Source organism: Dreissena polymorpha, chromosome 2 (assembly GCF_020536995.1).
Source record: "Dreissena polymorpha isolate Duluth1 chromosome 2, UMN_Dpol_1.0, whole genome shotgun sequence".
Taxonomy (NCBI): domain Eukaryota; kingdom Metazoa; phylum Mollusca; class Bivalvia; order Myida; family Dreissenidae; genus Dreissena; species Dreissena polymorpha.
Genome location: NC_068356.1, coordinates 72,108,170 through 72,125,820, shown reverse-complemented (window position 1 = coordinate 72,125,820; position 17,651 = coordinate 72,108,170). Strand labels below are relative to the sequence as shown.

The following is a 17,651-nucleotide window of genomic DNA, read 5'->3' as shown; positions in this document are numbered from 1 at the left end:
TAGAACCTTGTTATCACTTTAAATGCCGCATTTATGACTCAATCTTGACAAAACTTCGCCAGAATGTTTATCTTGAATATATAAAGGCCAAGTTCGGATCCGGATCAGTTGAAGTCAAAACCTATATCACGTCCTTCGTCTTCCATAATTGGTTACTCGGGTCAGCGCTTTAGGTCCCTCATGGCCTTTTTGTTCTTTTTATGTAATTTATATTTTATATTTTCAGATTTTGTTTATATTTTAATTTGAACGCAGTCACAACACAAGTCGGATCTCATGCAGAAGAGGTTTATTGAAATACAGTCTCTATAAAATACTGTGTTAAACACACCCTCTACCGACACAATACTCGGGAAAGCAGAGGCATGAGTGCCCCCTATAGCTAAGTAAAAACCCTGATCTATATGGCGAAAATAAAATAAATACATACCAGAAAGCGAATATGACATTTCACCGTACACAAAATATCACTACGTGCATATAAAACTATGATACTTATTTCAAACTATCAAGTTGTTAATACAAAGCAAAAGGAAATAACAATGGGTTATTACAGTCTAAATAGTTACAGGTTTAAATTCAAAGTAAATTATTTGTAAATCATGTTGCAATGTCTTTTTGACTAATTAATTTTAAATCTCACACTTCTTGTGAATCGAGTCTGCCACTATTTGTATCATATGATGGTATGCCTTTTTTCCGCGAGAACAAAAATGACCGTTAATCTTAAGATGAATTTTTAGCGTTTTGATTGGTGACCCTTTCTTTGAATCGTTTGTTGGTATTTGAGCTAAATTGTCACCAAAGTGGTATAATATCACGCATTTAAAGAACATTTATTATTACATTTGATCAAGCATTTTTATTAGAGTTGTTTGTCGTTAAAAAGCGTGATATAAAAGATATGAAAGAGAAGTTAAGCTTATTATGGCAATGTAAATTGCTAATTATTATTAATTAGTCGTAAACTGTATAGTTTGTTGCTAGATTATAGGAACTTTTAACAATTAAAGAACCAGCAATTAGACTTCTCACTGATTGATACACAGTAAACAAAAGACTTAAGTTTAGAAACAAATGTTGGTAATTTTGTTAAAATTACGTTGTAATATATGCATCAATTAAAAATCAAGTAAAACAAAACAGAAACAAAAACAATAATATATAAATAAAGATACAATTCTCTCTTGAAAATTCGGAAAACTCCGTGATAAAATTAATATGACATGCAAACACAAAACATCAAAACTAATACAATATAAAATATTAATTCCACCACAACTACCCCGGTATATGTTAATCTTAAAGATAAATCCTCTACATTCCAGATATAAACAAATACAAAATGAAAAGCACACATTTTCTAGCTACAACGGAAGCTCTCTGTTAACCATGATCAACTGAACCCTCCATAAAGTGTTTGAAATGTACGGCATACCATTTGGGCCAAAAGTAAATGTACACACAAAGCAACAATTTTGCACATGCAGGGTATATATAAAAAAAATAACTTGATATATATTTTAGTTTTGGCCCAGATAGTACACAAATAAAAATCAATATAAGATGATATGTAAACAATTTTATACCAATATGTGAGTAATACCCTATCTAAAGTAGAATTTTTCATGAGGAGAAATATATCTATGAAAGAAATGCAGTAAATAAAATATTGCAATCCACATGTCTACAAAAAAACACAATTTGTATTAATTTTTTTTTAAATTAACGCAAACGATACATTTGCGTTTGTCTAAATAAGAGAAGATACATAAATAGGAAAGAAAGTACAGTTTTTGTGATTTGAAATACTAGTACCTGGAAAGTTTATTAACATTTCCTTGACTAAATGATGATTTAAAAAAAATGCAGTCATGTTAACAGCAAATAATAATAAAGGATGTAGCAAATGACTAAACATTCACATTTCTGTAATTGTAAAAGTACTGCTATATATTTAGTCCAAAAGATACATACAATATAATATGTTCTTGGATTTCCAAAACATAAGAGTTACAGGTATTTTGCAAAGATACAGAAAAATGTAAATGTGTATGGCAAAACAAAAAAAAATCTTTCAAAAAAAGCTCTGCACCAACATCAACATTTTTATGTTTAATATAAATATTTAATTAATTAATACAAAAGTTAAAATATGCTTTATACAATTACGTGCAAAAATAATTAGCTATTATTAATACATAATTAAGAAAAATATACAGAAAGCATGCATGTACCGACTGGTTCATTAATTAAAATAATACTACAAGGTGATTATAGATGTGTACTTTTTACCAGATGTAAATCAATACAAGAAAAATTGCACACATATTTAAACACATGTTATTACTAAAAGCAATGTATCAACTCCTTTATAGAAAGCCAGGTTGGGCTATCCCCCTTTTTTCAACATATCTTGATGACTAATTTTGGCTTCAGGATTACAAATTACATAAAAGACAACATGATACAATGTAATTTATATAAAAATAAATATTATTTCTTCTTATCTAGCAAAGCAACAAACACTAAATCGTATAAATAGAGAATAATAGGTTGGTGATGTGGATGGAGAATGGTTATCTGGCAAGGAGGAATTTATCCGGTGAGCCGAACCTATTATATATCTATTTATCCTGTCACATTTACAACATTTGTTGAAATGTTTCTAAAATATTTAGTTTCCGAGTATTTTGTGTTTAAAATATTTAATATGGGAAAAACCACGCGCGAACATAATCATTGTGACGTCACGTCATGCAAAGCGCTTAGGCTAGCTTCCATCTTATTAAACAACACAGAAATCGAGTTAATCGTTATCAATTCAATACACAAAGACGAAATTATGCTGTTTAAATAATAATGTTTAAACAAACAATACTTTACATGTATTTGGAATTTTTTTAATAGAAAAAAGTATATTTTATTAATAGAAAATAGTAAAGGCATGCCCATGCGCGAAGAGCAACTGACGGATATTCTAGGTCACGTGGTCAACTAGCCTAATATCTTTTGGGTTATTAGGTTACCTTGTTATATGACTGATTTAAAGGCATGTGACAGGATAAGACTATGACATAACCCAATTTTATTAAGCTTATTTAAAATATTTACCAAGCAACTTGAAAACTTAAACACGTCTGTCTTATTTCATGAAATTTACACTGATTTAATTACATTTTGAGACAAAAATGAATACACATATTTCATGATTATAACACTCACTACAAGCTAGTAAAGATACCATTAATCCACACAGCTGCATGTACAGCCACCCAAAAGGTTATAGATACCTAACACAGAATTCCATCACTATCTACAAACACACCGAGAGAATACTGCAGTAAGACAGCTCCATGCAGTATCATGTTCACACAGACCTTTATTATGGAAAGACCTTGTATCATAAAAGGGTCAAAGGGGAACAGGACCAGTCTGGTGATAATTTCAAACAATCAATTAAATGCAAATCCAAGGAATGTCTTATTCTAATGCATATAATTAAGGATAATAAGCATAGACTTCTACTTTGTATTGGGCCTAACAGTGTCACATATAAATCGAACAAGTTGAATCCTATAAGCAAGCAATATTCTACAGTAAGACACCTTCTTTACTTTACTTGCAGTGAATTGTTGGAAAATGCATACCCGTATTCCTAGCACTCAGTCATCACTATTACAGCGTAAGAGCAAAGGTTTTCACTTCTATTACAGTGTAAGAGAAAGCGTTTCACTCTCATAACTGTAAGAGCAAAGGTTAACACTACTATTACAGTGTAAGAGCAAAGGTTTACACTCTCATAACAGTGTAAGAGCAAAGGTTTACACTACTATAACAGTGTTAGAGTAAAAGCGTATACTCTCATAACAGTGTAAGAGCAAAGGTTTACACTACTATTACAGTGTTAGAGCAAAGGTTTCCACTCTAATAACAGAGTAACCTCATAGGTTTACAATCCTTTTACAGTGTAAAATTGTTTGTTTACACTCATTATACAGTGAATTCTCACAGGCTAACACTGCTAATCCCGCGTAACACCAAAGGTTTACACCCCTTTTACAGTGTTAACTCATAGATTTACACCCATTTTACAGCGTTACCTTATAGGTTTACACCCCTTTTACAGTGTTACCTCATAGGTTTACACTTATTTCACCAGGTATCATCATAAGTTAACATTCCTGTTACAGTGTAACATCGTTGGTTTACACTTATATTTCAGTGTAATATCATAGATTTACAATCCAATGACATTGTTAACAGGAGCAAATATTATACAATTTTGCCGTATTACAACTGATTATACATTTCTGAGAAAAAACACGAGCTGTGTTTGTGAAACACTATGTCCCCATATATTTAACCTTTGACCTTGAAGGATGACCTTGACCTTTCACCACTCAAAATGTGCAGCTCTATGAAATACACATGCATGACAAATATCAAGTTGCTATCTTCAATATTGCAAAAGTGTACATGAAATAAGCAATTTTGACTCATTTATTTGATCTTTGACATTTAAGGATGACCTTGACCTTGACGTTTCACCACTCAAAATGTGCAGCTCCATGAGATACGCATGCATGTCAAATATGAAGTTGCTATCTTCAATATTGCAAAAGTTATGGCAAATGTTAAAGTTTGCACAAACAAACAAAGCAACAGACAGGGCAAAAACAATATGTTCCCCATTATAGTGGTGGGGGACATAAAAAGCAACCACTCAACCAGTTAATTCAAACCAATGGACAAAAATACTTTAACCACCTTTTATGAATTGTATACATAATGCAAATTGTTACTTCATACTGAATGGTGAGCAAACCAACTTGAAAAACAGCGTCTAGATGTGTGTGAACAGCACATTTGGAAACCACTAAGACACAAACAACTCTCCAAGCCTAAATGACATTTTACACAATTATGTAAAAAAAACATTCAAAACTAATGAAAACAAGAATCTGTCGGAGACGGGTGATGCTACCCAAAGTTTTTTTTTGTCACAATATTGCACTATATATTCAGATAAAAGGAAATGTCTTGAGGGCACAGAAGTTGGGGGGACATTAATTTTTTTATAGAAAATTTCAAAGGGCCATAACTCTGTGAAAAATCATCCGACCAGAACCCGCTGATAATATGCACATCTCCTTTTGGTAGTGAAGCTTCCCATAAAGTTTCATTGAATTCCGGTCATTAGTTGCTGAGAAATAGCCCGGACAAAAATTGTGCACGGACAGACAGACAGACGCACACACGGACAGACGAAGCGGCGACTATATGCTCCCCCCAAAATAAATTTTTGGGGAGCATAAAAATCCATAAATTGTAAGAAACATAAAACTAATGAACTAAACTATCCAAAATTTGTCAGAAGCCTGTCCCGAAACACTAGAGCAAACTGTCCAGGGATATATACCAATTTAAAGACTACAATTATATATAAGATCACTTGTCTAGCACGAAAAGACTCTCAAGGCAAAATGTTTATAAAAAGCTTAAAGAACAGTCTACAATTATGAAAGAAAACAACCCAGACTATGAAAGCATACATAGAAAACTACCAAATCCGGGACCTTTTTAAGGAAAACTTTATATGAAAATGACAAAAAAACTATAAGAAAACTATAAGAAATACTGTTACTTGAAATCAAAACAAGATGTGTACAAGCTCACTTAAACTACGTGTATCCGTATTGTCCTATATACCAGTCTCCCCATAGTTCACAGATAAAATTGCAAAACTAGATTTAACCATGAACATGAATGTGGTGAGAACAGTATTTAAAATGGTTTATACACAATTTACAATAGACATGATGAACAACACATTTTCTACAGAATTTCAAAAAATTAAATAAACACTTATATTTTGTATATGTGTTGTTTTCTTCAAGAAATTGTGTAAACAGACTAGGTTTTAGGTTTTAAAGTGTCATGATTTTACATTACATGCATTGCCCACAGACAAACTTTAACTAATTCTGTATAAAACAGCAAAAATATCTATAAAACAGACATGATTGGAGTGAAATTCTCGGGAAACTATACATTCTTAAATATATGAACAATACAGAACAATATGTGTAAATACTACTTAACTCCAGTTATATAAATAATGACTAACACTTAATAACATGAACACTAACAAATATCTGGAGTCATCAGACAATTTTTTCTTTAACAACCACTGAGCTAGTTTAGTTCTTCTCTTGAAAAAAATGCTTTATACCATAATTCATTAAAATACAAAATGCCACATTCAGTAAAAACACTGGAGATCACTAAACAGAACATTGTTAGATGCAGACTTGTAAACAAATGTTAACGCTACGAACAAAGTTACAGAAAGTCTGATCTGTACCAAATAACACTTCAAAGGAACTTGGTTACAGAAAAGTTTTATTCTACCAAAGATCGCTTCAAAGGAACTTGGCTACAGAAAGTTTTAACTTTACCAAATATCGCTTCAAAGGAACTTGTATACAGAAAGTTTTAACTCTACCAAAAAATTACTTTAAAGGAACTTAATTACAGAAAGGCGTAACTGTATAAAAGATATCGGACAGACACTTGATTATTGGAAGCCATTACTGTAAAAAATATCACTTCAAAGGAACTTAGTTAAAACATATGTGTCTTGTTCTGAGAAAACTGGGCTTAATGCTTGTGCGTAAAGTGTCGTCCCAGATTAGCCTGTGCAGTCCACACAGGCTAATCAGGGACGACGCTTTCCGCTTTTATGGTATTTTTAGTTTGAAGGAAGTCCCTTTTTACCGAAAATCAAGTTTAAGCAGAAAGTGTCGTCCCTGATTAGCCTGTGCGGACTGCACAGGCTAATCTGGGACGACACTTTACGCACATGCATTATGCCCAGATTTCTCAGAACAAGACACATGTATATTTTAGCTAGATTGCATCAATAGCCTTAGGCTTATTGAAACACTCAGGAGGAACTTGGTTTCAGACACATCCACCAAAACAGGTCACTGTCAGGCTCTTTGTAACAGACATATCTGACCATGCAAGTCACTGGAAGGCTCTTGGTTATAGCCAGATGCGCTATGGGCAGGGTGGGAGGGGTCAACAGGCCACGCCCTCAGGCAGGGGCTGCTCCTTGCTTCCAACTTCGATGTCCACGCGACAAATGGGGCACTTCTTGTTCATTCCCAGCCACTGGTCAACACACACGATGTGGAACAGGTGCATGCACGGTAGGCGTCTGAAAACATGATCAAGGTAAACACATAACATGTATACATTTTCAAGACTATTTTGTTATAAATACTTTGATTGAAGCACATTATGCAGCAGTGTATGGGGTCAGGTGCTTACCGGGTATTATTTTTCTAATGACTTTCAGATTTCCATTTGGGATGTATGATTGAGTTTGTAAACAATTAGCTGCCATCATTTTCATTATCATTATTTTGTAAATTATCTTAAATAAAAGATGTATGTCACTAAGTCATATACCCTTCACACCACCAAATCCTCACCTGACAACATCTTCCCTGTCCTAAAACTCAAACAAACAGATGATATACTTTTCCATATGGCTGTAGTTATCATCATCCTACAGGCTACATGCCACTAAATCATATAGACTACACATAACTAATTCCTAAATATTTAATTTCACCAAATCCACACCTAACAAGAGATGTGTTTGTCAGAAACACAATGCCCCCTACTGCGCTGCTTTGAAATAAAATTTATATTTATCATTTGGCAGGTATAGAAATCATCTCCCTTTAAAGCTTAGTACTTCCCTTGGATTTTGTCCAATCCAACTGACAACCAAGGCCTGTGGTTTATCAAAGAGATCATAGCCAGAGTTCATCATGTATCTATGGACATAGGTCCACAGGTATGTAATGAACCCTACCATTCACAAATAAGTACAGGAAAGAAATGATAATTATATCATTAAAAAAAACTTTGACAAATCAATCATTTGAGTTATGTATAATAATTATAAAAAATCTGTACAGTAACTGTGCTTAAATTCTTAAATTCTTGGTTAGGAAATATATAATCTAATTATGTAAATTACTTCCCTTGAAAATAATTGTCTCTAACAAATCTCTTTTTTTAGTAGCAAATAATTAAAAGCCACTACTGTGACTGTAGATTCACCACTCAAAATGTGCAGCTCCATGAGATACACATGCATGCCAAATATCAAGTTGCTATGTTCAATATTGAATAATTATCTCCTTTTAAAGCTTATTACTTCCCTTGGATTTGTATTTTTGACCTTAGACCTTAAAGGATGACCTTGACCTTTTACCACGATGTGTTTGTCAGAAACACAATGCTGCCTACTGCGCCGCTTTGATTTATTTAACAAAATTAATAATTTGGCAGGTCAGATAATTATGTCCATTTAAAGCTTATTACTTCCCCTGGATTTGTTTTTTCGACCCCATGACCTAGATTTTGACCCGGCATGACCCATATTCGAACTTGACCTTGATATTGTTTAGATACAACTTCTGACCAAGTTTCGTAAAGATCGAATGAAAACTATTTGAATTAGTAAGCGGACACGAAAAGTGTGAAGGACTGACAGACAGACAGACTGACGGACAGTGCGAAAACTATATACCCCTTTTCTTCGAAAGGGGGCATAAAAAGCTTCCTCCCCATCCAAAAACTCACACAAAACAGATAATGCATTTCTCCATGTGAATGTTGTCAGTGTCATTATTCTAAAGGATACATGCCACTAAATCCTAGAGGTTACAAACCACTAAATCCTACAGACTACATTCCACCAATTCTTTACCTGACATCCTCCCCATCCTCAAACTCACACAGACAGATTGTGCATTTCTCCATGTGGTTGTTGTCATTGTCATCTTCGTTTAGTCGCTTCACCTGAAAACACAAACTATAATTGAGGCATCGTTTCACAACACATCCTTCGAGGCATAGTATCCCACCTTGCGGCATCATGCTAACATGAGGCATTGAGTAAAGGCTCATAAATTTGGGCATCATCTCACCAAATTACCCTTGAGGCATTGTTTTACAACAAATGCCATTAGGCATGATATCAAAACAAATCCATCAAGTATTTATGTCACAACACATTCCTAGGTGCATTGTATCACATAACACCCCATAGTTGAATTGTGTAACCGCTACACCACTAGAGGCATTGTTTCACAACAAAACTCTAGAGGGATTGTGTTGCAATGCACAAATCAGGCACTGTTCTGATTTAATGACAACCCATAGCAACCAATGGATGACTGAATGTAAATTAAGATTAAATGCAACATGTATATATTTTCTGAAAATCTGCTGAAAGTACAAGCAAATTTCTGTTTACAATAAACCTGCATTTGCATGTATCTAAATTGTCTTAAGAACTTCTTTAATTTCTTTTTTCCTGTTACATTTTAAATTACAGTTAAGCAGAAAATACTTCAAGAGATATTGTCTACAAATAAACATGAACAGAAACCTGCTTAGATAAACTTATCACGGCTTGAATTAAGCAAGCTGCGAGCAATGCCATCTTTGAATTTTCAGAAAATGCATGAAGTTGTTAAACCTGGAATTGAATCAGAAATGTAGGGTTGGCCAAAAACAGAATTCAATATCCCCCCAACCTGCGTTATATTAGATTCTGTATTATAACAGAGCATATTATATAGGACACGCAGTGTAAAACTGAAATAACATCTTCAAACAGTTTTATAAACACCTTTCCAGATTACATACAGTTTTATCAACACCTTTCCAGATTTCATGCTTTCTTGTACTTATTGTCTGATCAGTAGTGGTTTTGGAAAATCATAAATGCAAAGCACTTATTAGATATTTTATCCGAAAATCCAATGAGGCTAAATTTATTGTTTCAATGCAACACCAACCTTGCACTACGGCATGTCCCTCAACCCTGTGTTGATTATGACCGCTTGCACTTTTTAGCAATTTACAGGAATATTGCAATTTATAAAGAAATGTTTGTGTGTTTACCATCATCTGAAACCCCCAATATGCAGTACGCAAAACATAGATTTGTACTCAAACTTTAATATAACTATTGAACATTAGCACCACTGTGTTGAAGAACTTGTAAGTTACATGAAGCTTTTCCAGTTGAAATTTCTTTGACCACAATAGTATGATTTCAGTTTGGGAGATTCTTAAGAGGTTTTGTCAAAATGAAAAACCATCTTGGCATTTTTCAAGGCAATAGCAAATTCAGTACTTTAGTACTTAGTGTGTTTGTGAGTACTGAGTTTTCTATTTTGTTATACTTGTGATTACAACGATGCACATACCTACGTGTACTTGTGTTGCAGGGTGAATTGCTTTGATAACAGAGATGCACATACCTTTTTGTACTTGTGTGGCAGAGTGTATTGCTCAATGGTGTCCTGGCTGGCCCCGCGGTTCACGTTCCCGAGTCTCTCCTCAAGGTGCAGTAGCTCCTGTCACAAGGGATACAACTGGTGTGAACAACATGCCACACAACTATAAATAACCTCCTTTTAGTATTCTGATACATAACACTGGTTATTATGTCCAGTGAAATATTTGTGAGCCATCTGTGTACCTTGTTATACAACTTGATATATGAGATTTGCACAAGTGTCAGCTGTAAACTTGACTTTTTGATTCAATGAAGCAAGCAACATGGTTGCTGCATGTGAAGCGTTTTCGTCACATGATGATCATCTTAGCCAAGTCTTTTATAATCCCATGATGTACAATTGGGTCATCAATTCTATATGAACATCCCACACAACACACTAGGACACAGAATGACAGGGAATAATGTATGCCCATCCCATTATCATAGCACAAAACTCTTTTTCATTGAAGCAAGTTTGGTAAAAGGGAACAGAGCGAAGAAAAACAATGGCAGCCTTTCATTCACTACCAATACTACCTCATAAGTGGGAGGTCTATGAGGGTTGAACATCATCCGTCCCAGCTGGATCCTCATCTGCATGTTCCTTGGCAGCATGCCAAAGGAGTGAGGCGGTGGAAGTGGTGTGAAGTCAGGCATGGCCGGGAAATCCGGGAATGGACGCTTGACACAAAAAATATATAGCAATAAGCATGAAATTCTTGATTCAGTGTCAGAACTGACGAATAAAAGAGTTCAAGGTTCACTCTGGACAAGCTGTAACTTGACAGGTACAATGTATTTTTTGGATTTTTAACTAGCTTATAACTTCTACCTGAATCGCTTAATAATGTTTCATTCATTAATTTATTTCACATGCTAAAATTTGAAAAATAATTAAATACAAACATGTTTCACGAATGTGACTTATAGATGGTTCACATGCTATTTTCTAAATATGACCTGGTGATCTAGTTTTTCACCTCACACATGACCTAGTTTCAAAGTCAGCCAAGATATAATTTTCTGACCAAGTTTCATGGAGATCAGACGATAAATATGCCCTCTCGAGTGTTAACAATGAAAATGTTGACGGGCAAAGGAAACATGGCAAACTATGGAAAAAGGCGATCACTTAAGTAGACCATGAGCATGTAAACGTAAAAGGTGAGATAAAAAGTATTCAACATACCATCATCAGCTAGCCCAAAAAGGGCAGCAGAAGGGGGGAGTCCAAGATACCAAAAATAGGCCAGTTGGTGAGGCCAGTGGCTCATCCATAGAGATTCATTATACCACAAAAAAGCCCTGTTGAATGTTGTACTCACCATGAGGGACATGCCATAGTGCATGCCAGGGGGCAGGGCTGCCGTGAAGTGGTGTAGGCGGGGGACGCTGGCGTGGTGGTAGTGGTGCAGGTGGTGGTGGAGGTGCTGATGCTGTCCAGACCCAGTGACACTGAAACAGAAGCAATGGGCACTACACACTTGTAGAGGCAATCTGTTTGTTTTCAATGTGATCACATAGTTATTAATAACATGGGTTAATTTTGGTATGTTATTGTTATTGGGCTGAACACAGCATTAATGATATATTTTAATAACTTTTCTTAAACCTTTCCCACTTAGAAGCGAAGTGAAAATGGCTATGTGCAAACAGCATAAAACCAGTACAGCCTGCGAGTAACTCGCAGTCTGTTCAGGTTTTATGCTGTTTGCTTCTCATCAGTATCTAAGGTTTTGAGATGAAGCCTTAAAAACTTGAATCTATTAAGAAAGGTCGTAAAATCTATTATTAGCCTCGGTGACCTTGACCCCAATGACCTCAAACCTTATCAAAAGGTAGAATTCCATGCAGGGTACCTACATGCCAAATATGAAAGAGATCGGTAAAGTATTGAAGGTGGTATGAGAAACTGTAACAAAAGTGTGACGGAAAAATCTATGATCAGCCTCGGTGACCTTGACATTGACCCTAGTGACCTCAAACCTCATCAAAAGATTGAGGTCCATGCAAGGTACCTACATGCCAAATATGAAAGATCGGTAAAGTATTGAAGGTGCTTTGAGAAACTGTAACAAAAGTTTGACAGAAGGAAGTAAGGAAAAACTGGCAACTATAATTCTGAAAAAATACTTGTATAACAGTTTTTCTTCCTAGTCTAACTTTAAAAAGTTTCATCAATTTCCAGCTACACCCTTTCTTGTCAATGGATGCCGAAAATTGACAGGGCAAACAATGGGCATTTTATGATTTCATTTCATGAACGTAACCAGGCCAGTATTTGCTGATTTCATTTCATGGGAGTCACCGGGCCAGTCTTTGCTGATTTCATTTCATGCGAGTAACAAGGCCAGGTAAATTACTTCTGTGTGTGAGGGTTGGAGGTTGGAGTCTGCATGTTGCCATGGAGACGAGGAGCCGTATCCAGGTTACAGGCACTCTGGGCGTGCTGCAGGTGCACTGGGGCCTCTACCATCGTGTGAGGGGGGATCTGAAAATAATCAGTCACACTTTACCTTGATTTGCGCTCAACCATGTATAAAGTGCAATCAATTTTGTATTGCCAAACTTGGTGTCTATTATGGATATTTAGGATAGCAGAAATAATATCGCAAGTTAGCACTCAGAATTGCGTTGTTTGAATCAATAATGCACACCAATTTTTTTAAATTGAAATTTGGGCATAAAACTGCATGCAATACATGGCAGGGCTCCCGCTGCTGTTCGCCAGATTCGCCAATGGCGAGAATTTAGCAAAATAGGCGAATAAAATAATCGTTTGGCGAAAACGTCCGGCGAACGATTTTTGTCAGGAAAAAATCGTACGCCAAACGTTTTTGCCAAACGATTATTTTCCTGACAAATACCATTCCAGATAGCAAACTTTTTCAGCTTTAGACTGTGCTTCAATACATCGCCGTATTATTGACCCGCAAAATTGATACGCAGTCTGCATTAACACCTGTCAGAAACCGGATATCGAGACGAAGGAAACTGACTGTTGTAACCGTCGATCTTATCGGCTTAAATAAACAATTACATCTGATTAAAGATTGCTGCTGATTTCAATCAATTTGAGTAAAAGCCGTTAGCGAATTATCAACTTAGTCACACAATAAACGTAAGTAAAGAAGTTAATAATTGATTTTAATTTCGAGAAGTTTGTAATGTTTGTAATGATTAAAGGCTAAATGCGTAACAATTGTGAATGACGATAGATGAAGGGGTATAAAACCCTTTACATTTACGGCGAAGGAGTCGGAAATTGTGACTGCCATAATGGCGACCATAGGCAATAAGCGTCCTTTGGACTCTGACGAATATAATGACCCGGTCTCAAAAAAAATCAAATCTGATAATAGATCATTTAAAGATGTTTGGCTTTCAGAATTCATGTGGTTAGATTATAATGCAAAATCAAAAACGATGTATTGCAAAATATGCATACAGTTTAAAAAATCAAATTCATTCACACCTGGGTGTATTATGTTGAAAAAATACAACATTTCAAAACACGAAAAATCTAAAGGTAATAAAAAAAATGACAATCATTAATATTAAAATGTATATACATGAATATTTTGTATATTATTAATAATATATAAAAAATAACAATAATAATTTATGTTCATAATAAATATATATTGACACTTTTCAAAATGAGTTTTTTGTTTTGAAATTTAGCATATTTGATTTTGTTTATTTCAGATCACAAAGAGGCCTCACAAGCGTCTAGTCTGAAAACATCCATGACAAATGCGCAGGCTGCAGCAAAATCCAAAAGTGAAGGGGCTGTAGTGTCGGCTATGACTAATGTGTACTTTGCTGCACAACAGTGTTTTTTTTGTTATGCACACATGATGATTATAGTAATAAACATATTAAAGCTTCTTTGTTGAATTTCTTCTTTTACACTACTGTAGCCTATACTTACAACAGGTGGTTCCGAATGCTTTGCTAATACTTTGGCTACAGTTTCTAAAATTTGGCTACAAAAAAATCCATTTGGCTAAAATGTTGGCTACAGAAATTTTTGGGCCAGTGGAAGCCCTGCATGGTAAAGTACCGTTCAATAGAATTACTGACTCCTCTACCATAGTGTGACACGTGATCAGAAAACTTACAGTCAAACAGCATTAGATAATTAACAAAGCTTTATTAGTTCTAGCTATGAAAGAAAACAGATAATAAATCGTTAATAACAATGGCGTTTATTTAAAAAAACTTATTAAACCTCTTTTTCAAGACTGATATTAATAGAGGGTCAAGAATAAAACAATTGTATCTAATACAAACATGTTAAGCACATACAATAGTTTTGCACTCAACACCTAAGGCCATCCTTAAAAAATTGTTAGTTTGGCATAACCCGACCCAGGTAAATTTGGGTGGGTAGGTAGGTAGGGATTTTATTTTTTTATAGTATTTATTTTCTGAAATTGAACTCCAACATATACCAAACTGAAAGGTAATCATCAAATAAAGCTCCAAGTCTTCTGCCTCATGAAAGGAAATTGGTAAATATTTTCTGCACCGTCCGTATCACCGCAAGTGTATTCGTAAGTCTATTTTTTATATAAAGAACATTGAAAATATAATATAATAGACAAAAAATACTTTATCCGAAAACGAGAGTCCTAAAAATTATAGGCATTTTGCACATGCATATCGTTTGACTACAGAAAATGAAAACAAGAAACCTAGCAAATACGTAATTAATATACTATTTGGTTGACATATTACTTTACAATAGCATAGTTTGTGAGTAAAAAACAACAAAGTAATTATAACATTTTAATTTCAATCAAGAACAGAAAGGTGTAACATCTTTGACATGTAACTAATAATTATTTAATTATCATCCTTTAATTCAGATCGATAGACGGTAGAAAGTTGTAAAGTGATCAGCTTAAAAATAATTTATTGAGTGTTACGCTTATTTTCATTTGCTAATTTTTTATACGACTTTTGCCATCGGCCATTATATTGCATGCAGACGACAGTTTCAACTGCGTATTCCATTATCTGCGAATGAATTACCCAATATTACCCCATAGCGAACTCAATGCTGATTGGCCAGCTACCTTATGCGCTTCAAAACTTTCATGGAAACAAAGAGAAAAAAATAGTTTAAAATAAACTATCTGGATTAAAATGGCGGATGTTTTCAATAAAATTTAACGAGATTTTAGCATATTCGCAAATTATATTTTTCTTGAGCCAACTTCGCTATATTTTCACAAATGGCGAACGACCGCGCGAGCCCTGTAATAGTAAGCATTTATTCCAATAATAACATGTTGCCAATGCTCGTGCTGGTTTTCTATATTTGTCTCTTTGTTTCAATGAAAGTGTTCGCAATTCGAACATTTAACAAAACCCGGTCTGTATCCAATTAGACATCGCTTGACCTGACCTTATTTTTATTGAAGTGCACATGGTAGCTGGCCAATGAACATTGAGCTCGCTTTCACATGACATGACGTTGTCGAATGAAACGTGAGAAAGGGTGGAGCAATCGGATTATTTTGGGCATTTTATGCGCAGATGTTGTATAATTTGAATACACATTTAATATCGCAATCTGCCTTCAAAATAGCAGCCGGTCGCTAGAGATAAACAAATGAAAAAAAAAACGTGACAATACCCGTCAATAAATATATCTAAGCTGACCACTTTTCATCTTTCTTCCGAAAATTTATCGATCTGAATTAAAGAGTGATAATTAAATAATTAGTTATATGGCGATAATATTACACATCTCTGCCGATTGCCGAATTAAATTAAACGGTGATAATTAATCAATTTGTTTTTTACTCCCAAACTAGTCTGAACAACAGCAGCGTATTTTAATTTAAGGTATACGAGGAAAACAGGAGCAGTTTAATTGTATTTTAAGTCTAATTAATCGCATATGCATATGTCATATAAATAGGCAACTCAAATAAATACCGGTACGCGTTTTGTTCATTGCTATTCTAGATATCCTTGAAAGAGCATTCAATTAAATGATGCAAATAACCGGAAAGGATAAAAAGCGGAAATGCAAAATTAAGCGGAAAGAATTTTCGGCGAAGAAAAAAACATTTTTTTTTGGAAAGTGACAAAACATTTTTTTAAGTCGGGCCGATTTTAGTGGGTCGGTCGGGTTATGCCAAACAAAAGAATTTTTAAGGATGGCCTAACATGCATTTTTGCAACATCTAAAAATCTCCAAATTTACGTCAGCACTTATGTTTGACTATGTTAACTGTAAACCCGACCAGCTTGCCTACCTGCAGTAGATTGGATCCCTGCACAAGCTGAGCATGCTGCATCTGTGCCCTCATGAAGTCCAGCATGCGTGTGTCCTGCGGGGGAACCGGATGCATTGGCCGCACCAGCTGACGTCCCGAGTGGGCCATGGCCGTCACCGGTGGAAACGGGGAGGGTGGCACATGAAAGGGGGCGGGATGGTAGTGGTGGTGGTGAATGTGTGCCCGCTGTGGGTGAGGTGGGGCAGGCATTGAGGACTGGACATGGGTCACGTGAGGGGGCATGGGGCCGCGGGAAGGAGTTGGGGGCATGTGGTAGCTGTGACTGTGACCCGCACCACGAACACAACCTGCAACATAAACAACACAACATTTGCCATTTATTTTCAATGTTTGACATAAATATTATCTTTTTTTTTTTACAAATAAATTTGATGTCATGTCAACAAGAGATGTGTTTGTCAGAAACACAATGCCCCCTACTGCGCCGCTTTGAAATAAAATTTCTATTTATCATTTGGCAGGTATAGAAATCACCTCCCTTTAAAGCTTATTACTTTTGTCCAATCCAACGGGGGGGGGGGGGGTCTGTAGATTACTTCCCTTGGATTTGGATTTTTGACCTTAGACCTTGAGGGATGACCTTGACCTTTTACCACGATGTGTTTGTCAGAAACACAATGCTGCCTACTGCGCCGCTTTAATTTATTTAACAAAATATATAATTTGGTAGGTCAGATAATTATGTCTTTTTAAAGCTTATTACTTCCCTTGGATTAGTTTTTTCGACCCCGTGACCTAGTTTTTGACCCGGCATGACCCATATTCGAACTTGACCTAGATATTGTCTAGATACAACTTCTGACCAAGTTTCGTAAAGATCGGATGAAAACTAATTGAATTAGAGATCAGACACAAAAAGTGTGACAGACTGACTGACAGTGCGAAAACTATATACCCCCTTTTCTTCGAAAGGGGGCATAAAAATAAAAGATCTATATCAACATCAATTAACAGCA

At 35.2% G+C, this 17,651-nt stretch overlaps 1 protein-coding gene across 1 annotated transcript in view; it reads right to left on the bottom strand.

The window, feature by feature from the left end:
* Positions 1 to 1,296: 1,296 nt before the first annotated feature.
* LOC127867568 (E3 ubiquitin-protein ligase arkadia-A-like) overlaps positions 1,297 to 17,651 on the bottom strand; it is a 30,764-nt gene continuing 14,409 nt past the window's right edge. The window contains exons 8-14 of the mRNA XM_052408840.1: positions 16,654 to 16,982; positions 12,742 to 12,869; positions 11,704 to 11,833; positions 10,916 to 11,059; positions 10,359 to 10,454; positions 8,795 to 8,886; positions 1,297 to 7,225 (exon numbers count right to left, since the gene is read on the bottom strand). Of these exons, the coding sequence (XP_052264800.1) occupies positions 7,087 to 7,225; positions 8,795 to 8,886; positions 10,359 to 10,454; positions 10,916 to 11,059; positions 11,704 to 11,833; positions 12,742 to 12,869; positions 16,654 to 16,982 (1,058 nt within the window). The 3' untranslated portion in view covers positions 1,297 to 7,086. The remainder of the gene's footprint in view (positions 7,226 to 8,794; positions 8,887 to 10,358; positions 10,455 to 10,915; positions 11,060 to 11,703; positions 11,834 to 12,741; positions 12,870 to 16,653; positions 16,983 to 17,651) is intronic.